The sequence below is a fragment of the Miniopterus natalensis genome, chromosome 20, assembly GCF_054644295.1.
Source record: "Miniopterus natalensis isolate mMinNat1 chromosome 20, mMinNat1.hap1, whole genome shotgun sequence".
Lineage (NCBI taxonomy): Eukaryota > Metazoa > Chordata > Mammalia > Chiroptera > Miniopteridae > Miniopterus > Miniopterus natalensis.
The window spans coordinates 11,944,468-11,972,143 of NC_142100.1; the positions used below are offsets into that span (position 1 = coordinate 11,944,468).

The 27,676-nt window shown below is 59.4% G+C and overlaps 1 protein-coding gene across 1 annotated transcript; it reads left to right on the forward strand.

The window, feature by feature from the left end:
• Positions 1 to 1,812: 1,812 nt before the first annotated feature.
• Positions 1,813 to 24,379, forward strand: RTN4R (reticulon 4 receptor). Its single transcript, XM_087828431.1, has 2 exons — positions 1,813 to 1,849; positions 22,616 to 24,379. Exons 1-2 carry the CDS (start codon positions 1,828 to 1,830, stop codon positions 24,049 to 24,051), a joined length of 1,458 nt encoding a protein of 485 aa, XP_087684557.1. The 5' UTR covers positions 1,813 to 1,827; the 3' UTR covers positions 24,052 to 24,379.
• Positions 24,380 to 27,676: the final 3,297 nt, after the last annotated feature.

Genomic DNA, 27,676 nt, shown 5'->3' on the forward strand with positions numbered 1-27,676 from the left:
GCTGACCTCTCCCAGGAGGTATGAGTGTCTGTTTCATCCCCATGCTGCTCTGAGCTCAGGGAGACCGAGGGGATCGCCTGAAGTCACATGGCTGGGAAGGCCCTCGAATTCCTGACATGCTGTGGTGGAGGATGGCCCTCAGGACCAGAGGGTGGGAGGGAGGCAGTGCCAGACCTCATCGGAGGGGTGTGGTGGGCTGGGCAAGCTTATAGGAAGCTGTGTCTCATGTGTAATGGGTCTGAGGGGGCAATTCAGGCAGAAGCCAGGCCAGGCAAGGAGTGGCAGTCCTTATCAGCCTGGAGAGCAGAGCTGCCTGCAGCCTCCAGCCCATGCCTGTTCCTGGTCCTCAGGGGCATGTGACCAGAAATACTGGGGAACACAGATCAGTGAACCCAAAAGGCCTGTCATCTCTGTCCCCATGCTGGGCCTCCCAGGAACTGATGGGTATAGACTGCACGTCAGGGGCAGTGTTCCACCAGGCTCCTCCCACGGGATCTCGTTGGGGTTGATCCCTAGGGCTGGCTGTGCCCCTTGACCAGAGGCTGCAGCCTCTATCAAGCCATCCTCAGTGGTTCCTCAGCAGCTGTCACATGCCTTTCCTAGCTGCCCACCCAGGGAGTGCTCTGTCCCTCATGCTGTCCCGCACCTGCCCACACCCTGATAAATGTGCCTTACCAAACCCTCCCCTCTCCAACCTGAGCAGTGAGCTGTGTCCTGCTGGAGGCAAACTGACTTGTCACCCAGCCCTGCTCAGCTTCCCCTCTGCCTGCCGCGAGCCCCCTCAGTGCAGGCCCACAGCTACCTACCCAACCAACGCCTGCAGCCAGCAGCCAGGAGCCATCCAATAGGCTTCCAGCGCGGAGGGTGCTGGCCAAGGTGCTGACTAAAGGGCAAAGGACACCTGTCCCGCAGCCCGCAGGGCCTGGCTCCCACAGACTGACCTGCGACAGCCGGGAGGCCCAGGCCCCAGCCCAGAACAGCCAGGAACATCTGGGTGAGTAGCTTCAGAAGTCTCTGGAGCTTTGAGCCTGTTTTCGAACTGAAAAGTGGAGCAATCCCTCTCCAGCAAAGGGTTGCTACGCATGGAGGCTACAGAATTTAGTGAGGCGAGGAAGGAAGTGGGCCAGGCAGAGGCGCTTCCCCCCCATCCTCAGGCCTTCAGACAAAGCCCTAACCGGTGGCTGGCCACACTGGGGACCCGCACACCCGGGCCTGCGCGCGCCGCCACGCCCTCGGGCCCGCGCCCCCAGCCCGCTCCGGCCGACGCCGCCATCCCCACGGCCGCCTGTAGGGGCCGCCGCCTCTTCAGAAATGCGCAGCCTTTGTCTGGGGCCGAGCGGCGCCGGTGCACCGGGCGTGCTGAGCGCCTCCTGCGGCCCGGCCTGCGCCCCCAGTCTTTGCGCCGCCCGCCCCGCCGCCCCGCCGCCCCGCCGCCCGCGCCGCCCGCGCCGCCCGCGCCCCTGCCCCGCCCCGGCCCGCGCCCAGGTGAGCGCCCCGCCCGCCGCGAGGCCCCGCCCCGGTCCGCCCCCGCCCCGCCCCGCCCCAGCCGGGCCGGCGTGGGTACCGGGTGGGTTCCTCGCGCGTCAGACCACATGATCCCATAAAACATTCATCCGCTCCGGATCCGCGCCGCCGCCGCCCTGCCCTCCGCGCCGCGGCCCCGCCAGTTCATCCGGCTGGCGGAGCGGAGCGCGCCCAGCTTCGTCCCGCGGCCGGGCCGGGGCCGGGCCGGAGCTGCGGCGCCTGGATGCGGACCCGGCCGCGGGGAGACGGGCGCCGGCCCCAAAGCGACTTTCGCTCCCCGACGCGCCCCGCCCGACCCCGACGATGAAGAAGGCGTCCGGCGGAGGTGAGTGCTGCGCCGCGCCCGAGCGGGCCGCTGGGTGGGGCGCTGGGTGGCGGGGCTCCGGGAGCTGCAGGGCGGATCCCGGCTGCCCGGCGGGCGGCGGGGTCACAGGCGGCGGTGAGGGCCACCGCAGTGAGGCGCGGACTGGGGCCGGGGTGCCCGGCCCCGGGAGGGCGGAGCCCGCGGCAGCAGGAAAAGTTGCCGCTTCCCGGGAAAGTTGGCGGCGACAGCAGAGCCGGAGGCGGCAGACTGGGTTGGCCCCCAAAGCCCAGCCGGAGCCGGGGTGAGGGTTGCCGACTGGAAGGGCGCGGTCCAGCCTTGGAGCATCCGGCCGCGAAGGGGTTAATGAGCATGCTTGCAGAAAGTGGTACTGTGCGGGCGTGGAGGCGTCGACCTCCTCCACCCTTGTCTGCAGCTCAGCTCGGGACCTCTCGCGTCTCTGGGGTCAGGCCGCAGCGGGATGAGTGGGGGAGTTGGCAACAGCAGAGGGCGTGGGGTGCAGGGTTAGCCCTGCGCTGCCCCTCCAGGGGGCCAGCCGTGAGAGGAGGCAGTCAAGCCTCCACATCCGCAGCCTAAAGGCCCCTGCGGGGTTCAGCTGAGGGGCTCACAGCACCCCATCCTGGCAGCCCCCACGGGGCCCCTCCCCCTACCTGGTATGAAGTCCTGAGAAGGGGGGCTGGGGACCCAAATGCATGCCCTGCCTGAAGAGTGCTCCCCTGGTGCCATCACAGGCTGCCCTGCTGATGTCCACGATGCCGCAGGCTGCACACACGTTTCCTTGCACGTGCACGTGTCTACAAGGGCTGCACCCTTGCATACCGCATGTGCACACACATGCCAGGTGGCCCCAGTGTGCACGTGCACACAGGCTATGGGTGCACACCCGCATCCTCCTCGCCCCTGCCTACATGCCCATGGCCACACACACACATGTAAATAGCATGCTTGCTGTGATCTCCATGCTTAGCACATGCTGGGGCCCCTCAGCAGGACCCACTCATGTTCCTACATGCACGTGTTCAAGGGAAGGCTCAGGGCAGCTGGAGCTCACAGATAGAGGAGGCAAGAAACTGGCTACAGGATCTTGGTCCCACCTCTGTCTGCCAACCCCCGTGTCCTGGGAGTCTCCCCTTCACAGCTCCTCCAGCCTCTGTGTGTGTGTGTGTGTGTGTGTGTGTGTGTGTGTGTGTGTGTGTGTAATTCGGTATACGTCCAAACATGTGTGTCTGCATGCATGACCATATGTGTCTGTGGACACATAAGCATGTCTTTTTTCCTTCCTGGTGTGGGTGCCCATGTGTGCCCAGGTGGGCTGTAGCTGCGTTCTGCCCAAATCTGTAGTAGAGGCCCTGGGGATGTGTGCTGGGGGCTAGTTCAGTGCCCCAGCCCAGGGTGTGAGGTGAAAGGGCTCCCGGACACTCCTTTCCCCCCATGCTGGGGCAGTGGTGGCCGTGGAGGCTGGCACCCACCTGCGCAGGGAAGGCCCATTTCAAATCTGGAGGTCAACACAGGGACAAATTGGCCAGACTCCTTGGCATACTCAGCAGTGACTGCTGCTCAGCCCAGCGGGGTGCAGGTATGTGCCCACCCAAAGGCTGACCCAGGGTGACCTTAGAAAGGCTTTGTTCCCAGTGCCTCTGTCTCTCCATGGTGAAGGGTTCCAGTGTGTGCCACCTACTTCAGGTGCTCTGTGGGACTCTGAGATGAGGGTGTTGATGACTCTTGCTGTGGTAAGGAGCTCAGAGAGGCAGAGGCACACCACGCCACCTGCTCCCCTGCCACCATCAGTATCCTTGTCTGTAGAATGGGGACAAGCCAGTCATTCTCATCAGGTGTGTGAGGGTGGGTCCCACGGTAGGGCAGGCAGTGAGGCTGGCCACTTCCCTTCTTTCCAGCTGTGAGGAAGAGGTAAGCTCCCACTCAAGGACCGAGATAAATGGTGGTTCCTGGCTCCTGAGTGTGGGACGGCAGGAGAACACTACCTGGATTCCGGTCCTGGCTCAGCCACCCGTCAGGGGCTATGACCTTGGGTGTGACAGTTCATCACTCCATGCCTCAATCTCCTCCCTTGTGACATGGACCAGTAATCAGGCTTCCCTTGGGGGTTTTTGGGGGCACTTCAAGGCCAGGGCCCCCACTGAGTTCCGACCCCAAGACTCCTACCTTTAAAATACCCAAAAAGACCATCATCCCACCCCCATCAGCCATTCCCACGTAGGGAAGCCTTCCTGGACCCCTTGCATTGCCAACTGGACCCTCCCTCCTGCCCATTTGCAGGTGGGGAAATAAAGGCCCCTAGTGGTCACAGGGGAGTTGGAGGGGGGAGCATGGACAAGTAGGGGAGCAGGGAGGGAGAGGACGCTATAGGAGGTGGGAGATGGTCACCCACGTATTTTCCAAGCTGGGGCAACATCTTTGCTCTGCCTCTCACCAACAGGGAGCCTGCAGGATCCCAGAGCCTCTGTTTCTATGTGAGGACTGATGGCCAGCTGGGGTCCTGCGGTCGGGACTGGCCCTCTCCCTGTGGTCCTGGATGACACATAAGGGAGAGGGCTCAGGGAAGACAGCCTGTCCCAGCGGGTCTCAACAAGCAAGAGGACTTATGGGATGTGCTGGGCTCTGGAAGTCCTGTTGTCCTAGGAGGCTGAAGGCAGGCCAAGGCCTGTGCTGCTGTGCCTCCCCCATGCTTTCTGACTCCCACCTCACCTTCCCTCTGCTGCCCCCAGACCAAGCAACTCATGCTCACCCACAGACAGCGCAGGCCCCTCTTTGCTCCCTGTCCTGGCCCTGAATTGATGGCTTTGTAGCAAAGACATTCCTGGCAGCTGGTACAGCACCAGGAGGGTCCTGGCTGGTGGAGGAGGAAGGAGTCCACCCTCCAGGGATTAGATCCCTGGTCTCCTGGGCCTGTTGCCAGAAAGTCTCCATGGAGCCTCAGTCTGTGCATCTGAAAAGGGGTCAGGAAAACAGAGCACAAGGAAGGAGTTCCATGATGAATGAGTGAATTTATTGAATGAGTGAAAGATGTGTGAGGGAATGAGTGTGTCAGTGAGTATGGGAAGGAGGGAGTGACCCCCCTCGACCCTGGGCCCTGTGGTGGGGGTCCTGAGGGTCAATATTGTTCATGCTGCCCCACCCCCAGCCTGGTGGGCCCTGACCAATGACCCCCCCAGGCAGCGCTGCCTGACCCTCTGTGGCCACCCAGGGCCTGGGCCTCAAGGTCCATAGGAGCCTGCCTGGCCGCCCCACCCTCAACTGTGCCCCCACGTGTCCTCTCGGAGCCCAGCCTCTGTAGCCTCTGCACCCTTCAGTGTCCCCTGCCCTGTGGCCTGGCTACTTCTGCACCCTCCAGTGGCCCAATCCCAGACTGTTTGCTCACTCAGATACCCATTCATTCTCTCATTCACTTGTTCATTCATTCATTTGCTCCTGGACTGTCAGACCCTACTCTGAGCCAGGTAATTAAAGGGATGTGACCTTTGGCCTCCTGAGTTTATAGGACTAAATTCTTTAAAGGGCAGGTGGTCACCGAGCTGCAAATGGAAGCCTGGCCAGAGGATAGGCTTGCTGTCCACAGCCCCTGAATCTTCCGGCACCATCACAGGGGTGCGTGGGCCTGCCGGGTCCCACCATACGGATGTTTTGTGCTGCAGTTTCTTCTTTTGTCGCTGTATTTTAAACATTTTGCACATCGGGGGCTATTCTTGTGCATCATGGGTTTAGTGGTGGGTGCAAGTCCTTCCTTAGGATGCACCATTATTTCTATGAACCTGCCTTGGCCTCTCACACTGCACATGGTTGTGTAGCCGGACGTAAGGGACCGATCCTGCACTTGGAGGCCCCATTGGGTTCCCTGGAGGTGTGGTCTGTACCCCCCTCTCCTGATGCCGACCCCTCCCAACCTTTCAGGGTGGGCGCTGCGTTTCTTACTGATAGTGAGTGAATATGCTTCCGTTTTGATCAGGATTCCAGCTCTGGCTCTTCCAGCCCCCTCTCTCCTGCCCCCTTCCCATAGCCCCACAGCTATCCTGACAGTCCTGTCTTCCCACAGCTATCCTGACAGCCCTGTCTCCATGTGGCCTGCGGCCCTGCCCTATGAGGGGAGAACAGAGGAAGAGCCATGAGGCACCCTCCTATAGCCTTGTGCCCCGCTGCACACATGCAGGACAGGGCAGCCAGGCTGAAGAGGTGCAGCTGAAAGGCAGGGCAGTGGGCAGACCTGCCAGAGGGGCTGCGGAGAGGTGCTGCCTGGGCAGAGACCAGGTAGGCCTGGCAGGCGGAGCTGGGCCGATGGTGACACGGGGGGCCTAGGTGGAGGGGCTGGGGTGTCAGGAGCTGGCCCAGCTTGGTTCAGCAGCCCAGCGGCACCCTGGGGATGCTCCTCAGCTCTCTGGTCAGCACCAAGGTGTTCCTAACTGGCTGTCACAGATCATGCTCCATGGAATTAAAGTTCCATGGAATGTTGGTGGGGATTGAACAAGGGTTTCGTAGTCAAGCAGATTTGAGACCAGCTCGGTTAAGTGGTGCTGATAGAGCTCCTTTTACCACAGAGTGTCTTAGGGCATCGGGCTTGCGAGTAGGGTGGGAAGGGCTCCTCTGTGACCCCTGCAGCGCACTTCAGGGCTTGATGTGCCCAGGAATTCATTTTGGGAAACCGTGACTGAGGTACCTCAGAGGGACTGGGAAAGGGACCTTGGGCCCCCAGCAAGGGCACTGGGAATGGGTAGGCCATCTTACCCAAACCCTATAGCCCCGGCACCTGGTGGGTGGAGGGACCACGCTCCTCCTGGCAGAATGAGGCAATGTGCAAATTTAACCTTTGGGTTTATGGCTCTATTTCTTTGCAGCAAATGTCACGGGAAATGTCAGGCTGAGGCTGAAGCTGATAAGGGGCCCATCGAGGAATCGGGTGGAGTGCCGAGGGGCTCTGGCCAAGGTGGGGCTCTGGGACTCTCACCTCCTCCCAGGAGCCCTCTTGGATTGTCCCTTGCTTGCCTAGGCCCAGCACCATGTCCTCGTTCTGTCCCTGCCAGACACTGTGACCTTGTTGAGATGTTGCTTTTACTCACCTGCTGCCAGGGCCCAGATGGGGCAGGCTCAGGGACCTGCCAGTAGTCTCCCCTCCAAGTCTGGGCAGCTGTTGGATCAGCCTGTGCAGTGCGGGCTTGCTGTGTGACCTTGGGCAGCACCCATTCTTTCCTGGTCACCAGAGGCCTCATTAGTAATTCACGGCTGCTGACCTTCGTGGGTGGGAAAACACTCCAAATATACCAGGCTCTGAGGGAGGCATCTGGGGTACCCGGCTCTGGGGGAGGTGGGGGAGGGCTGTGTAGTGGACCAATGCGGGTGGGTGGCTAGCTTATGGCAAACTGCGGCAGCTCCAGGTATACAATCGGTACATCCAGCCTAAGTGAAGACCAGGGCGCAGGGAGCCAGGACCGTGTGGAGGCTTCTGCCCCACAGTTCTCTTTGCACCAGCCTCATGCTGAGGTGGAGGGGTGGCCCGTTTTCCTGCCTTAGGTGGTCCTTAGGCCGGGTGGGGTCTGGGCAGCAGGAGGGTGGGCTACCTATCCCTTGGGTGTGGCCTCCAGCCCAGAGCCACCTCCCATCCGCAGAATTCCAGAGGAAGGCCAACCCTGGCCAGCCATCAGGACATGCTGGAGAGAGTAGCCAGGGTGAACACTCGGGGTGGGGTTTGGGGAGGGGCCCTAGACAGATCCGGGAAGGTCACTCCCTCCTCCCTCCATTCCCTTGGCAAGTGCTTTCTAACATTATTTTCAGGCCAGCCCTGTGTTGGGCAGCAGAAACCCCTAGATTCTTGAGACACCTTCCATCCTAAAGGCCCCGCAGGTTCCAGAGAGACACCCCAAAGCCCATGAGATCCCCAGAAGAGAGACGTTCTCTGTGGGTGCCAGCAGGGTGGTGAGGACCCTGAGGCCTGCTCCCCAAGTGGGCCTGCCCAAGGCCACACTGGCCCTCGGTCTAAAAGGTGCTGGAGCTTCTGGCTGAGGGGGAGGGGGATCCTGGAGGGAGCAGAAGCTTGAAGACTTCGGGATAGCCCACTGCATGGGCCTGGGCACTGGGGCATCTGGGGTGGGACCAGGCTGGCCCTGTACAGGAGGAGGAGGGAGAACGGGGGCAGGTGAAGAGCTTGTGGGGGCCAAGAGGAAAGCAGAGGGAGGAGCTGGGGATCTCGGGCCAGAGGATGGGGTGGAGACTGCTCCGGTCCAGCCCCAGCAGGAAGCCAGCCCACTGCTCTGTTGCTCCTGGCTGCGTGGCCCTGCGCACCAGCCGTGTCCAGGCTCTTTCATCTCCCTGCCTCAGCCCCAATTTATGTCAGGCAGAGGCTGACACGAGGACAGGTGTGACAAGTGTTTGGCTTCCTGTTTGAAAATTGGCGAAGGAAAAACTCATCACGTAAAAATATTCCATCTACATACCTCCTGGATGTCACTGAGAGGACCCATCAGGGCTGAGACAAATGGTGGCCTAGTGGACTCCACTCTTCACCTGCTGCCTGAGCTGCGGCCTGGCTCCTGGGGTGGCCTGAGGTGGGTGGTGGCAGTGTGTGTGTGTGTGTGTGTGTGCATCCCTACCAACTCCTCCCCGACACCATGACTGCCTGTCCCCCCACCGCTAGATCACAGGAAGCCAGATATAGGCATGACCATCCTCGTCAGTAATAAGGGACCCGGGGGGCGGGGCAGGGAATCAGGGAGGGAGGGGCTGCAGACCTTCATGCTGCAGCTTCAGCCTCAGGTGGCCAAGTGTGTTTACTGTCCCCACATTCCCTGGAGGCCCAGGCAGGGTCAGGACCCCCCACCCCGCCCCTGCATATCACTCATGCATGGCCTCTCGGGCCTCGATGATGTCCTTTCCTGCTGAGGACCCGTGGTGGGAGCCCAGGAGCCATGGCCCCAGTGAAGCTCCACCACGCCTCTGCTTATGCACCTGCTGTAGTGGCCCCATTGAGGAGAGTCCAGGGTTTGGGGCAGGTCTGAGGATGGACCCCCCAGGCAAGGCTATGGTGTGGAAGGGGAGCAGATGGGAAGGACTCAGCCTCTGAGGGCTGGTGGGGTGGGGTCTGGGGAGGAGAGCCCTTCGAAGGGGTTGTGTCTGAAAATAGAAGGCATTCCAGAGGGGGCTACCTGAGCAAAGGTGAGGCCCAGTGCTCCTGCCAGGGTCAGGCCTGGGGTAAGGCTGGATTAGGCACCAGTATGTCCTCTCTAACTGTGACTTGACCTCCCCTCTGTCAGATGGGGACCGTGGCCCCTGCTGGGGGAGACATGAGGCACTTTTTAGATGCTCCCGCAGGGTGGGTAGGCTGGATGTTGCCTGTATACTCACTGTGCGCCTGCCCACGTGAATTGTGGTTTCTCTGCCCCCTGTGAGGTGGGTCTTGTCTCCATTCTTCAGGTGAGGGAATGGTTCCAAGAGGTTGGGAGACCTGCCTAAGGCCCCACCAAGGCAGAGCCCTGGGCAGGGACCCCATAGCATGGGGCTCTTGGGAGTGGGTCCTGCTGCTGTCAGAGAGCCTCACCTACCCTTTCCTTGTCAGGGCCACCCCGTCCAGTGTCGGCACACAAGACCAAACAGAGCAAACTAAAAGCACTTCTGAGTTTACCAGTTTGTGTACATTGTAGAAAATCTGGAAAAATATAACAGAGTTTTAAGGAAAGAGTTCTATTAGTCAGCTCAGGCTATCAAACAAAATACCAGACAGGGTGGTTTAAACAACAGAATTTTTTTCTCATAGTTCTGGAGGCTGGAAGTCTGAGATCAGGGTGCAGCAGGGTCAGGCTCTGGTGAGGGCTCTCTAACAGGCTTGCAGACAGTCACCTTCATGCCGGGTCTCACATGGAGAAAGCAAAAGCCAGCTCTCCTGCATCTCTTCTTATAAGGGCTCTAATCCCATCAAGGGCCCCACCTCAGGATCTCGTTAAACCTAATCACCTGACCAGTGCCTCATGGACTCTCCTGGGCCTGAACATCCTCAGGGAATGCTGTCTGCAGTCTTGAAACTTGCCCATAGTGGCCGGCATTTCTTGCATTCATGTGACAAGCATTTATGGAGTACCTACTGTGTGCTGGTGACCAGTCATGGTGCTGCCCCCTTGGAGCCCTAAGGAGTAACCTACAGAAACAAACGGCACAGGCACCTGTTAAGTGGATCAGCAAGGTGTTGGGTGAAGTGGGCTCCCTGGCAGTAGACGGAAGTGAGGGTGTCAGGGACCCTGGGATGAGTTCACCAAAGTGCCCCCACTCCCTGGGGATTTGTCAGGTTCTCATACCCAACCTCCCATTTCACAGATGACAAACCCAGGCCTGAGAGGCCAAGGTCACTGGCGGTGTTTGAGCATAGCTGGGCAAAATAGCTGGGCTGGGGGTGATCCAGCCTCGTGGGCCTGCTGCAGCCCTAGGGTTGAGGGGAGGCAGTTGGGAAGGAGCAGAAGGGTGGAGGGTGGGTGGGGCCAGCTTCCTGTAGGCCTGGCCTGGGAGGGAGGCAGCTGGCTGCCTGCCCAGTGGGTTGCAGGGTTTTAAGTAAGCGTTAACCAGAAGAGGTGCAGAGGCCTGGGCCAAGGGCACTGCTCTAAGCAAGCTGGGCCTGCCAGGGACACTGGGCAGAGGACCAAGTCTGTCTAACCTGGGTCGGGGCTCATGTTGGGGACCCTTCTGTGTTGAGCTAGAGGAGGAAGGAAAGGGGAATGGGGGTGGGGGCTGGGTGTTGTGAAATTAGGAAAATTGCGGGGAAAAGGCCAATGCCTTTTCAGGCTTAATAAAGTCAAGCCGTGGTCAGCCTGGGCAGGGAGGCGTGGGAGGCCAGCAGGGTCCTCTGTGGGGTGAAAGGTGAAGCTGCTCTGGTCCTCAGGGCTCCGTGGGGGAATGAATGGAATGTGGCCTGCTGATGCCCCCCTCCTCTATCCCTGATGGCCCAGCCATGGCTACCAATGCTTGTGGTGGTTCCCCGCAAGGCCTTGGGCTTGGGGGGCTCCTCCCCAGTCTGAGCGTTGGCCCAGGGAGCACCTGTGCCCTGGGTCTAACGGGGTGAGCCAGGCTTCTTTTGGAGCGTCCAGCAGGCATGGGGGGTGGGGAGAGACCACGCTGGGGTGCCTGCGCTGACCTCTTACTCATCCCCAGGGTGAATGCTGAGAAAATGAGGCCACCCTCCCGGCCCCGCCCCCAGGGCAGCCGACCCCCTTCTGCAGCCAGGAGCGCCAGGCGCCTCCGCGGCAGGAAGTAGCCGAAATACACTGACCTGTTTTCCAGAAGCCAGCAGCACCTTCTTCTCCACCCTCGATGGTGAGAAGCCGCCAACAATTTCCATCCCAAATTGATTTCAAATAAGGAAGAGTTATCACATACAATTTTATGGGAATAACTTATCACTTGTTAATAAAAGAGCAATTACTTATTCAAGTTGCCCTTGCCTGTGTGGCTTGGGTTCCATTGCAGAGACGTGATTAAGGCTCTCACGGAAGCCTGTTTGTGCTCAGCCAAGGCCAGGGTGAACCCTCCCCTGGCCCCATGTGCAGGCAGCCCCCTGCTGGGTTTATCTACCGGACCCCCTGCTCCTGAGGGTCCTCAGTCTGTGGTGGGGGGCTCAGATCTATGAGATGGTAGAAGGGCAGAGGTGAAGAGGGGTCAGGAGAAGTCACTATCTGGTGGCAGTAAAACTGTGGGAGGTCACACAGATGGACTTTCAAGTGTCTGGATTTCAGAGGCTTCTAGAGCCAGGAGCCCAGAGCGTCCCTGGGGCCAGGGGCATCCTCAGCCATCCTTGGCAGAGCAGGGGCTGAAGAGGAGTGTGTGGGGCCCATCCCTGCACCAGACACCAGGCCAAGCCCTGCTGGAGCTCTCACAGTCTCACTTTCTCCTACATGTTGGAGATGCCTCTTTCTGACCCATGTTCGCCTCCACCTTCTGGCAGATACACTTTATTTTTTTCTTTTTATTTATTTCCATCTCAGATTTTGGTGCCAAACATGCAGTCTTTTTAGAAAGATAACACTGTCGTCAACCATATCTTGCTCCAAGTTAAAACCTGCACGCAGCCCTCAGAGGCTGGTCTGGAGAATCCGTTTGCAGTCCTGGAGTGCAGCCACTGTTGCCTCGTTCATTTTTGCAAGTGGTTACATTCACATTTCCATGGATCCCACCCCAACTCCCTCTTCTTTAGTGCACTCCCCAGGGTGGCTGTCTTGCTACCGTTAGTTAAATTCATAACCAGTGTTTCCCAGCCCAGGCCACATAAGTAAATGCTCTTCGCCACCTGACCACAGGGGGGTACTTTGGTGACCTTCCCACTCTTGTGTGGCCTTTTGTTTTTCCTGGAGTTTACAGCTGACTTTGTCTTTTCTTCTCTTATCTGCCACCCTCATGTGCTTACCCTTCTCTATGTCAGGTATTCTATTGGGTCTCTTGTTTTACCCCAAGGAGGTCTCACCCCAGGCCTTTGTCCTGCTGTCCCCACCTGGGCCAGGGAGCAATGGACCCCTTTATAGCTGCCCAGCACTTCCCTTCATCACTCAGTGTTTCTTGGGCCCTATGTTTTCCTCCTTCAGGGTTTTCCTTCCTGTTTTAGCTGAAGCACACCCCCAGCTAGCTCTAAGGAAGGCACAGTGGAGAATCATTCTTAGTCCTCAGTATTAGTAAATCTGTTCAAGCTGCACTGGCCTGGCCCAGAATTCCATGTTGAAAATAGTTTCTCCTTGGAGTTTCGAAGCCATAGCAATTAACAAATTGGAGTCCAGTGCACTGTGGGAAAATCTGATGCTATGTTGCTTTTTCTCTGGGTGCTTCCAGCCTTCTTTGACCCTCAGAGGCTTGAAATCACAACATGAATGTCATTTGTTGTGCTGGGCACTTGCCCAGTGGAGGGCTAGGTCTTCTGCTCTGGGAGATTTTCTGGTATTATTTCTTCGGTAACTTTTTTCCTCTGTTTTCTCTCTCTGAAACTCTCAATAAGATAGATGTTGGACCTATATATTTGTCTTCTGAATGCCATCATTTCTCACTCTTTCTCTTTTCGTTTTTCTTTTTGTAAGACTTCCTTGACCTTGTTTTCCAACACATCTATTGATTTTTTTTTTTTTATTTTAGCAATTCTATTTTTAACTTCCAGGCACTCTTCCTGTTTTCCGATGGCTCCTTGTTCATAGCACCCTGTTCTTGTTTTAAATCCTCTCTTATCCCTACAAGGACACTGATCAGCTTTTTCCTAACTTGTTTCTCTTCCCCACACTGTCTGCTTCTTCTAGACGAGCCATTTCTCCTCTTGTCTCCATTGGCGCCTTTTCCAGACACCTCGTTTTCTGGTCACATTTACTAGGGAAGCACTAAAGGGGATCGATGCTCTGCTGAGAGTCGGGCTTGTTGACTGGCAGGATTTGGGCAACCAGGCAAGAGCCACCGTAGCGGAGATCCTGTCTCTGGGTGCTCTTCAGGGGAGCAGCCCCATCACCCTGTTCCTTGCCCCTCCCAGCATGTATCCCATCCCCATCATGGTGGGTGTCAGGGGGATGAACACGGCTCCCACATGGGTGGTGGGTGGGCAGGGAACTGAGTGTGTCTGCATTGCCTGAGAAGCAGCAGCAACCTGACTCGATGCTGAGTGCGGACGGGGCTCTCTCATGAGGCAAGTCGGTCTACACTGGGCTCCAGGCCTGTCCACGACTCTGTCCTCTCTGCTGAGGGTGAGCTTGGTGGAGGTAGAGGAAGTGGCTCTAGGTATTGCTTACAGTTCAGCCTGGCTGCTGTGCCCTCCTGCCACCCAGACACGGCTTCTCCTGGCTGAAGCAGGGCTGCCAGGCCAGGCTGGAGCAACTGGAAGCAGACCATCAGCATGACTCCGTGTTGCCACCTCTGAATCTGGGCCTCATGTCCCTGGGCTCCTCACCTGAGACAGGATTGACCAGATCAGATTAGCGGAGGCCCCACACTAGCCTCTGAGGAGGCAGAACTCTGGCCCCAGAACTGGGCCCCAGGTGTGGGTGCTTAGTGGAGTTTCCAGACTGGAGGCAACTTGGGGCCCCAGACAGTCGGGTGCTGGCCCATCATTATCTTCATGTCACTGGCAGGAAACAGACTCAGAGCGGGCCGGCAGCATCCCCAGCCACTTGGGGAGAGGGTGTATCTGAGCCCAAAGCTGCCAGACCCTGGGGCCATCAGCAACCCAGGGAACAGAAGGCTTGGGTTGAGGACAAGGCTCTATGGGGGTCAGGGAGCCCAGAGCACGCTGGCCCACTGCAGGGGTTGGGATCAGCTGCCCCTTCCTGCTGAGTGGGTCTCTGGGACTGTAGGGGTGGAGTCCCTGACCTCACCAGTACCCTGTGGTCACCTCACCTCTCTAAGCCTCAGTACCCTTGTCTGAGGAGTAGGGTTGACAGTCACCCCTCACTGTGCTATGGGATATAGCGAAACCTCCAGGAATGAGGGAAGTCTGCACCTGGGGCCATTCCCAGGGAGGCCAAGGGTCCCATTTCTTCCCTCTCTCCCCTCCCTTCCTGTCCCCCACCCCCCAGTGGTGGTGCTGTGTGAGGCTAGGGCTTAACAGAAGACTGACAGGAGCCACGCTGTCCCATCAAGGCACTGATGCTGGAGCAGGGTGTCCCCAGGCCACTGCCCTGCTCAGGAGTGTCTGGTGGCCACCCAGCCCTGGCCCACTGCTCACTGACCCCTCGAGCTCCCTGCCCTCGTGTGAGGCTGGCTGCAGGCCCCAGGCCAGCTCCTGGCTGCCTGTGATCCCGGGGCCTTGCACATGGCTGATGTGATGGAGACAAGGACTGTGGGCCTCCACAGTTCCCTTTCCTTTTAAGATTCTGGCTGTGGGTCCGCAGGATGTGTCAGGGAAGCCTGGTTACCAGGAGGCCCCACACTCGGTGCCTCTCTTCTTTCCTAGTCCAAGTCGTCCCATCTTAATCGGGAAGATCCCATCAACTAGGCCTGACCCCAGATGTGGTGGAAGCTGGCCAGCTGCTTCCCTTCCTTCCAGCCCAGGTGGACAGCGTAATTCTAGTTGGTCAGCGAGCCACCCTCAGCACAACCTGGCTGCAGGCTCCCTAGAGGAGGGAACATTATCCTGGGATGGCTAGATTGGTATGGAGGGCTGTGGCCCCAGAGCCCCCCTGCTCACCCCAAACCACCTCCCCATAGACATGTCTCCCTGGAGCACCACCCTCCTCCTCCCCAGCAGGGACTGTGTGGACCAGTGTCTCCTCTTGGCTCCTGGAGACATCCTCTCCTCACAGCTAGTTTTGCGCTGTCTGTGTTTTAAGTTGTTTGATTGCCAGCCTTCTGACAGCTTCTTTAGCAAAATAATTGTTTCTCTTTTGACCTGCGTGCTGTTTCAGGCTCACCGTCTCTCCTCACCACCCTCCCGCCCCATGAGATGCTGCCAGGCTCTGCCCATTGCAGCTGTGTGGCCTCGGCAGGACAGTGGCCTTCTCTGACCCTTAGTTTGCTTATTGTTAGGTAGGGGTTTGAGTGGCCTCCGTGAAGCTGCTGTGAAGGTGAAGGCAGCAACGCCCACGTGCAGCAGGCGCTCACCAGGCTCCCATCACATGCCAGGCTGGCAAACCATTTTTCTAAATGGCCAAATACTAAATAATTACAGCTCCGTGGCCGCTCGGTGTGTCGGGCCACTCCACTGCGCCGGGGTAGCGCTGAAGCAGCCACAGCAAGCGCGCAGGTGGGGCTGCCGGCCCACAGCACATTCACAGGCAGGCAGCAGCCAGCGGGCTGGTTTGCCGGATGCCAGTGGAACAGGAGCTACAAGGGTCCATTGGCTCTGACAAGGGTTTCAGTTTAGCCACCTGAACATGGTACCCTGGCCTCGGCTGGTGGTGACACGAATGGAAGAATCTCAGGCTGAGGAGGGCCATTCATCGCCTCTCGAAACCCTCATTCCCTGGAAAGCGCCACACCCTACGACGCTCACCAGTCCGCACTGGGCCTTTTCGTGGTCTTGGCAGGTGCTGCTCCCGCCTTCACTGTCTCATCTCAGTTTCGGAGCCCTGAGCACCCCTTTGGGGTGTTTGTGAGAGCTTGGCTATTCTGGGACAGCTCAGGTGGGCTGCAATTTAGCTGCTCCATCCAGAATGGGGCTGATCCCAGGCGGCTGAGAGGCAAGATGGGCTGATCCCGGAGGGCAAATAGACAAGGGCCTCCCAAGATCTGCACTTGTCTTTTCATAGCAGAATAAATCCTGCTCGAGCAGAGGCCGCCTGCCTGCCTTGCTGGTGATGTTTGACAAGCGCCGAGGGCTCAAGAGCACGGGGATATGCCCTCCTGTCTGTTCCTCCACCAGCCCTGGTTCCTGGGAGGGGCTCCCATGTTTGCCTGGCCTCACTGCAGCAACCCCTCTGCTGTTCACTGATTCACCCCCTGTGCCCTGACCCCCCCAGGCCTCAGCAACTGAAAGCCCCATAGTGCACTCCTATTGTGTGCTCCTACAGTGTGTACCCCAAGTATGCGTTCCTACTGTGTGCACCCTAATTGTGTGCTCCTGCACTTTGCCCTATAGGTGGCTGATGCTCTGCACCTCACAAGAATGGTCAGCTTTGTGCATGTAGCAGATGCAGGGTCCTGGGAAAAGGAGGGATGGATGGGGGAGGAGGGCAGGACCCAGCATTGTTGGCCCTGCCAGGCCAGGCACTTACTTAGTCCTGGACAGGGGAGCTGGCAGTGGGAAGGAGTCAGGGCGGGCCGATGGGAGTGGGGCAGGTATATAGTAGGGCAGGTCCCAGGCCCCAACGCCAAGAGTGCCCCTTTCCTGAGCCACCCAGGGCAGGGGCATGTTGAACGGCCACTGGCCGGTTTCTCATTAGTGTTCTCTGGGGACTCCAGCCTATGATGTCTGTTGGAATCAATTAGCTAAGAAACTGCGATGAACTGGTTGTAGAAACAATTCTCCAGGCAATTAGGCAGCAGGTGTTTGGTGGTGTCCTGATGGAATGGAAGGGATGCTGGCTTAGTCCCTGGGGCTGGACGGACTTTCAACTGGACAGGGCCTCCAGATGCTGGCATCATCAGCCTTTAGTGTGGGGCTCTCTGGAGTGGGACCAAGGGAGGTGGGCATGTGGAGACATGTGGGCTGGACAGGGCATGTTTCCAGAGCCTTCCAGGCCGGCAACTCAGCTTTGTCCAAGACTCCAGGCCAAGGATCCTGATCATCAGATCGTCTAGCTCCAGGACTCCTCCCCTGGCATCCTCTGACATCTGGAGACAGCTCGAGGTTCTGTGACACCTTAGTGCCCCATGTGGCACATGCCACATGGCAGGGTGACTGCCTGTGGTCATCCTACTACTGGATCACAACTGTGACAAGCCAGGGTCTGAATCCTGGTCTTGGGCCTCAGTGCCCAGCACAGCACCTGATGTACTTTGCTGAGTGAGCAAGGCCCCAACTACAGGGCGCTCCCTCTGGCCTTCACCTTTCAGGTGGGCCAGGCCCCTCCCCTGCCAACCTCAGTTTCCTTGACTTGAAAGGGACCTTAGGCTGCCTTCCTAGGTGCTGTATTGGCTGGAAAAATTTTTTTAAAAATATATATTTATTGATTTCAGAGAGAGGAAGGGAGAGGGAAAGAGAGCTAGAAACATCAGTGATGAGTCATTGATCGGCTGCAGCCCGAAACCCGGGCATGTGCCCTGACCGGGAATCAAACCCTGATCACCTGGATCCTAGGTCGAGGCTCAACCGCTGAGCCACGCCCGGCCAGGCTGTATTGGCTGGAAATTTTGAGGGAGAATGGAGGTTGGGTTTGAGGTGAAGGTGATGGCTAAGGTGGGAATGGAGGAACTTTAACCCTTTCTTTACTGCCCAGCAAGTCTTTCATCCACCTGGCACTGTGACATTAAGAATCTTACTAGCCCTGGGGCTGTGAGCAAGTGGCTTTCCCGCACAAAAACTCGCTTTTCTCAGCTGTAAAATGGGTAAATAAGCTAGACCTCTAGGAAAGTTAGCAGACAGATGGGTCCAGCCAGAGGTTGGCCTCCTGGCCCTGGGTCCACCTGTGCCCTGAGTGCATTCAGGAGACTGGTCGTGCCAGCTCTGCCTGAGTCTCAGTGCGACAGCAGGCAGCTCTGCCCGCGCTGGCCTGTTTCCTCCACTGTACCTAGCCTGGCCTGAAACTGTTCAGCCCTGCGTCCAGCACCCTCCTGCCATGGTGGTGACATGATCTGTTATGGACCTGGCCCACCCCTGCAGCCACTGCCCTGAGAAGATCAATAAGGGCACGGCCAGAAGCAGGGGTGTCAGCCACGCCCCTTCAGAGTGGGCTGCCCCCACTGGAGCTGCTGGCACTGGAGCCGGGGAAGGGGCCTGGGAAATGCAATGAGCATGCACACTGCCCCTGCACATGCCTGCGGCCCCAGGACGCACGGAAGGTGGGTGGTGAGTGTGAGAAGCAAGTGAAGACTGAGGGGGGACAGATGGAAGACAGAGGATGGTGGGTGAGTCAGTCGGTGGTGGAGGGCTGGCAGGGGTGGGGAGCAGGCACAGGGAGGAGTGTGAGCACAACGCTGCCCTGACCCTCTGCAGCGTGTGGACACCACCAGCTCCACCCCCGACTAGAGCTATTTCTGGCCTGGGTGTGCTGAGCTGTGGCCTCCTGTTCTGCCTAGTAACTGCAGTCTGTGTGTGACCCTTCACGGATGTTTTTGGTGTTCGAGAGGGTTCTGAGCTGACCAATGTCCTGGCTATGCTATAGCTGCCCAGCCCCTCTACAGCCTACTGATCCCAGCCTCCCAGGGAGGCCTGGGGGTGGGGGGGCAGGTAACAGCTCAGAGCCTCCCTAGAAATGTCTGCTCACAGCCACCATTGACATAGGAGGGAACATATGCCCCTGGCACCTGTCCATGTCCTCAGCCTGGGCCCCATTCCTGCCGAGGCCACATAGTGGCCTCTCTTCAGGCTTGGCAGGGATGCACTGTAGCTCCATCCCTCTCCCACCTTTCCTCCTAAACCTTCTCTGGTGGGAGCAGGTCAGGGCTTAACTACTCACTGCCTCAATTTCCTAATCTGTAAAATGGGCTCATGACACTGAAAAGAAAATTGATTTTTATGCAGCTCTGACTCACACCTTTTATAGTAGCTGGTGAACCCTCATAACAACCCCTGAGGTGGGAGTTTCTGCCATGCCCTTGCAGTGCAGAAGCATGGAAACCGAGGGCACTCGGACCCCAAGGCCACCAGCCCTGTGTTATCTCTGGCCTCACTGGGTGGGGGCAGAGGCGCCCCCATGGGATGTCAGGGGAGCTGCACCCCGAGTACCTCAGCCCAGGCTGGGGGTACCTGGTGTTGTGGGGGCCAGAATACACACCAAAGACCCCCCAGCCACAGGGACTTTGGGGGGCGTGTTGCACTCTGGTTTCCTGTGTGCTCCGTGGTTTCCACGTGTGTGATCCAGAGCGCAGCAGGGCTGTATTCTCACCGCATGTGCCTGGAGGCAAGCTGGCACTGGGGGCTCCGTGAGGACTGGGACCCGGTGAGGCTGGACACAAGTGGGAAATGAGGCTGAGGACAGGCAGGTGACCAGGCTGCAGCCAGTGGGTTGGTGCGGCAGGGTGCAGCCTGGGGCCTCTGGTGGGCAAATGGGACCAGCAAGGGTACAGACCTAGAGGCCAGAGAGGCCTGGTCAGAGGGCTGCAGAGGCCAGGGAAGATAGAGGACAGATTGAAGGGAGAGGCTGAGGGGACAGGTAGGTGAAAGGATGGGATGGGGAGACAGGACAGGAGAGGCCTTTTAGGGGTGGCAGTCCACAGTGGGTGTTGGAGGGGTCAGGTGAGTGACTGGGTCCAGCCCCTGGGGTGGGGTCGGGGATTTCCTAGCTTGGTTTCCGGAGTCCCCAGGGCCCCTGCTGTTAATACGAACCCACACTACAAAGTTGGGTTTGATTATCTCATAAAAAGATGCCCCCTTGTGCTTGCTCAGCAGAGGGGTTGTCATGGAGACCAGCGGGCAGGCCCCAAGGGGGGCCAGGCTGGAGCCAATTACTGTAGCTGCAGCGAGGAGAGAGCCCCCCACCGGCTCTCGTGCTGACAGCAGGATCGTGCAGAAGGACCGATCCTCAGAAGTTGGTTTCGGCAAAGCAGTTGGCTCAGCGAGAATGGAGCGGTGTCTTTGAGCCTGATGCCCACTTCCTGGCAGGGCTGGGCCTCTCTGCCAACCACTCCCACGGTGGCGCGGCTAAGCCCCAGAACCTTGCTTGGGCATTCTTAGAGTGGGTGTAGCCCCAAGCTCACAGTCTCCTGGGGGCCCGGGCTGGGGAGGGCTGGAGGGCTGGAGACTGGAGCAGCCGGCCCCCGTTCTGGTGAGGTCAGCTGAACCTGACACCAGCCAAGCTCACAAACCATAGCTGCAGGCCTGGGAGCCACGGACATGGCAGCAGTAATACGTCTGGGCCTGTGATGTGGCAGGCATGATCATGATGGGTGTCTGGTGACACAGCCGGTCGGTGGCGCGGCCTGGTCTGTAGCATGGTACAGTTGGTGGCGTGGCATAGTCATGATGTGGCCCGCCCTCGCTGCTGAGGTAGGTTCAGAGCTGCCCGGTGAGTACCTGCCCCCTCCCCCTGCCCCCCACCACTCCAGATCTTGCTCTTTCACCAAGGTCTCGGAGACAGAAAGTACTGTTTTTCTGGCAGTTACATCCCGAGACAGCAGGTAAGATGCTGGCGGGAGCTGGCATAATGAGGCCTGACTTCCCAAGAAGGCTCCATAAGGAGAGCCGGAGAGGATGTCAGCTGTGTCAATAGAGCAACTGAGATGGCCCTCATAGCCTCCCTCGATTGGCCAGCCTAGGAGGGGTCCCAGGGCTTGGGACATCCTGGGCCTGGCCTGCCTTTTTGGACCCCTGTCCAGGGGCTGTCATGTCCCCAGCAGCTGACAGGGGACAGAGGAGGTTGCCAGACTGTGGGGAGGGGGCACCCAGTACCTGGGGACCGGAGTCCAGGAGGGCACACCCCTTGTGACCACTGCACATGCCAACTTGCTGGGGCTCTGAGCTTAGGGTTGAGCATCTGGACCAGCCCAGGCAGAGAGGACCCAGCATGGGGGGGGGGGGCCCAAGGTCATGGTTCGGGTGGGGGAAGCTAGCCTGTGATCATCTCCTTCCTCCCTCCTGGCTCCAGCCCCAGCACTTAGCCAGCTCACGTCTGCAGAATCGTCTTCTTAGCTAGCTGCCAAGGAAGGTGTTAGCTGTCAATGCAGGTGTTAGCTGATAACTCATATGTTAGCTGATAAGCCATAACCCTCCCAGGGGAGTTCACATTTTAATAGACTTACTCCTGAAGGCAGAGAGAACCTTCAGCAGTCAAAGAGGGGAGCTCTAATGGTGGGATGATAGGCCCTGAGCTTAGTATTGTGGGGCCCTGCTGGTGAGACCAGGGCTGGATACGTTGCCTCAGGAGGGGTCTCCTGGCTGGTATAGGTCACTGGTGAGGTCCCAGGTGTGTCTGGCCCCTCAGTGGGGGAGGGAGAGTGGGGGTGTAACCCCCTGGGGCTGGAGCAGAACCCACTGAGAGTGTCTGGGTGGGAGGGTTGAGGGCAGTTGGGGCTGTGCAAAGATTGTTGGGCTGGTAAGGAGTAAGCTCCTCACCTGGGGAGGAGATCATGTGGCAAATGAGGCTGAGGAGGGCGAGGCTGCAGGAGGTGTTCCATGCCGAGGCAGGGAGCTCTCGGAGCGGCTATGTGTGTAGAGGAGGGGGCAGCCTGCTTGGAGGGGGCTCACCCTTCTGAGCCCTGGACCCAGCTGCCCTAAGGTGTCCAGCCTCCTGATCCTGCGATAGTAGAGTTGCTCCAGGCCCAGTTGGTGGGACCCTGGACCCCTGCAGAAGGACCACTGGCAGCTGTGGCTCCGAGCTCCGCCAGGTGCCTGCAGTTTCCTCATTAAAGCACAGCTCCCTGTAGTGATGAGGCCTCCCCAGAATTGGGGCAGCCCTGGGGCGTCAGCGTCTCTGGTAGCCTGGGCAGGGTACAGAGTCTGAGCCATAGCCCCACCCCTCTTGTAGCCTAAGAGGGCCCAGCAGCTGACTGCCTGGCAGGCCTGGGCATGAGCCTCAGCTCAAGGCTCCTCTGAGGGAGCTCTGCCAGTGTGGCCCTCAAGTGTTTGCCAAGAGCCTCTCTCCCAGCCTGGCCTATGGACTGGTGGGGCAGGGGACAGGCGAAGAACAGTGCTGGGACCAACAGGGACAGTGGGAAAGCCCAGGGGACTGTGTTCTCTGGAGTCCCGAGAAGGTATCTGCAGGTGGGAGTGTCCGTCTTGGGAGGCCTTCAAGTGGGCCTCTGCCAGGACCTGGCTAACCCCGAGTGGGCGGTGTGAACGTGTTGGCTCGTGTATTTGAGCTCCAGGAAGGACCGAATGGAGCATCTGCAGGCAAGGTTTCCTGGCATGAAACAGCCCTGCCCTGGCGAGGGCCTGTGGTGGAGGGCCCTGGTGGCTCGGAGCTCTGGGGCCTCAGTGCAATCAGCAGGGACTCAGCCAAGCCAGGAAGGGTCCCAAAAGGGATGTCGTTGATGTGCCTCAGGCAGAGCTGTTGCCTGAAGGGCTGTCAGCAGATGGCACGTGTTTCTTGAACTCACTGAGGACTGAGGTTGGAATACTGGCCTCCAGCACCAAGGCTTATTCGCTTCTAGGGAGCTTGTGACTCCGACTCCCCTAGCAGGTCCTGAGTTCCCAGGGGTGACAGCATGTCCTGGGGTAGCCCGCCTCCAGCACAGCCCCTGGCCTCACAGGGCTCCCTGTCAGCTAACTGCCCTCTCCTCTGCCCACAGGGAGCCGGCTACTGGCCTGGGTGCTGTGGCTGCAGGTGTGGCGGGTGGCGGCTCCATGCCCAGGAGCCTGCGTGTGCTACAATGAGCCCAAGGTGACAACCAGCTGCCCTCAGCAGGGCCTTCAGGCCGTGCCCGCCAACATCCCGGTGGCCAGCCAGCGCATCTTCCTGCATGGCAACCACATCACACGCGTGCCGGCGGCTGGTTTCCGTGCCTGCCGCAACCTCACCATCCTGTGGCTGCACTCAAACGCGCTGGCCCACATCGACGCCACCGCCTTCGCTGGCCTGGTCCTCCTGGAGCAGCTGGATCTCAGCGACAACGCGCAGCTGCGTGCTGTGGACCCCGCCACCTTCCGCGGCCTGGGCCGCCTGCACACGCTGCACCTGGACCGCTGCGGCCTGCAGGAGCTGGGCCCCGGCCTGTTCCACGGCCTGGCTGCCCTGCAGTACCTCTACCTACAGGACAACAGGCTGCAGGCGCTGCCTGACGACACCTTCCGAGACCTGGGCAACCTCACCCACCTCTTCCTGCATGGCAATCACATCCCCAGCGTGCCCGAGCGCGCCTTCCGCGGCCTGCACAGCCTCGACCGCCTCCTGCTGCACCAGAACCGCGTGGCCCGCGTGCACCCGCACGCCTTCCGAGACCTTGGCCGCCTCATGACGCTCTACCTGTTTGCCAACAACCTCTCAGCACTGCCCGCCGAGGCCCTGGCGCCCCTGCGTGCCCTGCAGTACCTGCGGCTCAATGACAACCCCTGGGTGTGCGACTGCCGGGCTCGGCCGCTCTGGGCCTGGCTGCAGCAGTTCCGCGGCTCCTCCTCTGAGCTGCCCTGCAGTCTGCCCCGGCACCTGGCTGGTCGCGACCTCAAGCGCCTGGTGGCCACTGACTTAGAAGGCTGCGTCATGGCTGCTGGGCCTTCCCGTGCTTTCTGGACTGGTGGGCCCGTGGACGAGCAGCTGCTGGGGCTCCCCAAGTGCTGCCAGCCAGATGCCACTGACAAAGCCTCGGTGCTGGAGGCCGGTAGTCCGGCCTCGGCTGGCAATGCACTCAAGGGTCGTGTGCCGCCCGGTGACAGCCCTCCAGGCAACAGCTCTGGCCCTAGGCACATCAACGACTCCCCCTTTGGGACCCTGCCTGGCTCAGCCGAGCCCCCACTAACCGCACTGCGGCCCCAGGGCTCTGAGCCACCAGGGCCCCCCACCATCGGGCCTCGACGGAGGCCAGGCTGCTCCCGAAAGAACCGTACTCGCAGCCAGTGCCGTCTGGGCCAGGCGGGCAGTGGGGGCAGTGGGGGCAGTGGGGGCAGTGGGGGCAGTGGGGGCAGTGGTGCTGGTGAAGCAGAGGGCTCAGGTGCCCTTCCTGGCCTCGCCTGCAGCCTCGCCCCGCTTGGCCTGGCACTGGTGCTGTGGACTGTGCTCAGGCCCTGCTGACCACCCCCCTGATTGAGAACAGGGCCTTTCTCTAGCCAGGTGTGTGTACATACGGGGTCCCCTCCGTGCTGCCAGCCAGCACCAGGGAGCAGGCCTCAGGGGCAGCCAGGCCCTCCCTGATGGACGCCTTCCACCGCCCCCCATCTCCACTCCATCATGTTTACAGGGCGCAGTGGCAGTGTTTGTTCCAGAACACCGCCTCCTGCCAGACCGCGGAATATAGAAATATGCATTTTATTTTACTTGTGTAAAAATATTGGGCAATGTGGAATAAAGAGCTCTTTTTTAAGCTGTGGCCTCTCAGACTGGGCATGCTGTGGGCAGTGAGAGGTGGGGTGGGCCCTGGTGGCATAGCCCTGCCCCAGTCACAACCACATAGAAACCCCAAGATGGAATAGAGTTTCTGTCCACACAAGTGGTGAAGCCTCTGCTGTAGGCAGTTTGGACCACCTCAGCCCAGCGGCCATGGTGTCCCCTAGGGACTCATGGTGCCCCTGCCCACCCCCCAGCCACGCTGCTCTGAGAGTGGCATTCAGGGAGAGGCATGTATCCAGCACAGGCCACACATCAGCCCATGGGAACCAGATGTGGCTGCCTTTGTGGAGACATTTGCTCTTGTACCACATGGGGTCCTTGGAGGCCCCAGCCTTCCACCTCAACCAACCTCGCCCCCCAGCTCCCATGTGGTGGCTTGGATTGTTCCCAGAGGGGTCCTGTGCAGCTGGGCTGAAGACCTGTGGCGTGAGGCCTGGCAGGGGCTGTGTGCACCCCACCCTCACACCACTGCCCCTGGTCACACACCATACCTGCAGTCACACCTGCACAGGCCTGTGTCTAGGGCACCCACACTTACACCATGGCACACCCCAGACACAGGCCCCTGTACACACACATGCACACATACCACGCACACACGGGCAGGACAGGGTCCGCACGTGTACCCACACATGCAGGCAAAGGCAGCCCAGGCAAAAATATGCACATGCACGTTTCCTCAAGGCCTGGGTGATGACTCAGAAACAAAGGGAAAGAGGACCCGTGGTGGAGCTCATCCACCCTCCTCGGGCAGGGGCCTGGGAGCATGAAAACACTGATGGGGGAGAGTAAGGGGGGTGTTGCTGGTGGAGCCAGATGGCCATGAGGGCCGCTGGGGCTACAGAAGCCCTTGGGAGGGGGGAAGGAGAGGGGAGGACATGCTCGGCAGCCAGGCCCCCGCTCCTCTGTCCCTCAGTGGGGCTCAGACCCTTCCTCCTGGGCAGTATCAGGGTACTGTGGGGGGAGGAGCCCCTGCCTCTCCTATCTGGCCCTTACCCCTCCTCAGCTGGGCGCTCCCACACATCCCGTCTTTTCTTCCAGGAGATCCTAGGGCTTGATCCCACTAGCACTGTCCCTCTGTGTGGTCCTGGCACTCTGTCCCTCTGCACAGTGGACACTAGTACATCCTAGCTCCAAGACCCGGTGCCTTGCCCCTGGGCTCAGAAAGGGCAGTCAGGCAGGGCTCACACTGAGCTGTGACTTAGCTGACCTCCCCAGCCGCCCTCACTGGCCCTGCCTCCAAGTCACATGTCCTCCCCAGCCCGTCCCCTGGGTACACCCTCTCCCCCCCCCCAGGAGGAGAAACTGAGGCCATGGTGAGGAATGAGACCAGTTCTGCCCAAGGTTAAGCAGGTGGATGGGTGAGCCCAGGTAGACCTGGGGCGTGAGCGCAGGCTTTGGGGACTCTGTCCTGAGAGGGCAAGGGTGGGATCTGATTTCCTGGGACGTTCCCTCTGGCTGCTTTGTGTGTAGTGGGGGCTTGTGCAGTGGAGGCAGGGGGTGCACGTCTGGCCGGGCTGGAGGGGGGTGGTGTGGGGGGATTAGGAGGGACGTGGCCAGGTTTAAGTTAGACCCAGCAAAAAGTGGAGGCAGTGGGCAGGCTTCCCGGTGTCTGTCCTGAGCATCCGGCATGGGCCACCCGTCCCTGAGGTGGGGACGCTGGGAGGAGCAGCATCCTTTGTTGTTGAGGCCCAGGAGACATCTGGTCGGGGGTGTTGCGTAGGCTCTACGGGCTGAGCTCAGGAGAGGGGGCCCGGGCTGGAGGACAATTTGGGAGTCTGGAGCATTTGGGTGATATTTACAGCCCAGGAAGAGATGAGATCACCAGTCAGCCAGTGCTGGTGAGGAGCGGGAGGGCCGGGAGTGCTGGGCCTGGGGCAGCAGACTCAGCGCCTGCCTGCCCGCACCCCAACCCTGACCCCTCACTTGCCCTGCTGGTTCATTGAGATGATGCCTGATGGACCTGGGCTGGCGGGTGGGTGAGCGGTTAATGTTCAGCCTCTGTCTCCCAGACCCTGAGACCTGTGCAGGAAGCTAATTAAAGCCAGGAGAAGTGGTGTTGAGCGTGTCAACCTCCCCCGACGCCAGCTACTGGTTTACCGCGGATGCTCCTGGCCCCCATCCAAGGATACCAGGCCAACCACAGGACAGCCTGTGGACAGCATCCTTCACAGTTCACAGGCCCATTCTCGTGTCCCAGGCCCTGGCCAGGTCAGGGCTGCTAAACACAATCAGTGGAGGATGACACTGTGAGCCGGGGCTCTAGGTAGTTCGTGAATGGGGTGAACAAACAGCCCTCTCGGAGCGCTGGGCTGCTCCCAAGGGTCATTTCTCTGCCCGCCCTCTGAGGTTTGAGGGATCCTGGGGCCACCGTGTGCTGCCTGCCATCGACCTGGGGCTGCAGGGTTGGCCCAGGTCCCCCTAGGGGAGTACTTACCCCATTTATCTGGCTGCCTGGGCTTTGCACAGCAATTGAAATAATTAGTTTTTAATCCTTACACTCGTTTTGAAATAATAGAAGCAGTAGAATGCTCAGCGGCTGATGGTAAACTGGTGTCTAGTGAGATTGGGAACACGCTGGAAACATGTTGAGGGAATGTGTTTATTTGTTCGGTAAGCTGGGGCCCAGGGCAGCTAGGCAGAGGCCTCCCTTACAGCCAGGGCACCTGCCCCTGTCACCTGCCCTGCCCAGCTCTCAGTCACCCTGGCGTGGGATAAGCACCTCATACACTGAGGCAGAGAGGTGTGGAGATGACTTATCTGGGCAAAATTGGAACTGCTGGAGGCCACACCTGTTGAGACACACCACCAACAACATGGCTCTGCCCAGTGCTCTGGGCCACACATTGCCCCCTCCCCATGCCTCAGTTTCCTCACCCCAGCTCCAGGATGTCACATGACCCCAGACACCAATCTCTCTTTCTTATGCCAGTTAGCCCGGGGGTGTCCCTCTGCCCAAGATGTCATTCATTCAGCACATGGATGTGCTCTGAGCCATGGGAGACACATGACCACACTGGTGTGACTTGTCTCACTGGGCCCCAGCCCCTCTGGAGGCCTTGCTCTTGGTCCTGCCTCACTCATTTCCACTCTTTGCCCTCCTGTGCCAAGTTGAGGAAGCCTCAGCTTCCTCAACTAGGGCTTCCCTCTAGTCCTGGACTCATAGCCAGCCTCCAAGGCCATCGGCAGGGATTCCAGCTCCAGGGGTGTCCTGTCCTCTTTGCTGTATGGCTGGGCTGGGTGCAAGAGTCTTAACTCCTTGGGCCAGGTGGGGGCAGGACAGTCCCACTCATCGTGGCATCCACCAATT

Bases quoted from the DNA above. Each gene is read 5' to 3' on its own strand.
- RTN4R (XM_087828431.1), top strand. From the start codon at position 1,828: ATGAAGAAGGCGTCCGGCGGAG. The intron at 1,850-22,615 runs GTGAGTGCTGCG...CTCTGCCCACAG, and splicing joins GAAGAAGGCGTCCGGCGGAG to GGAGCCGGCTACTGGCCTGG.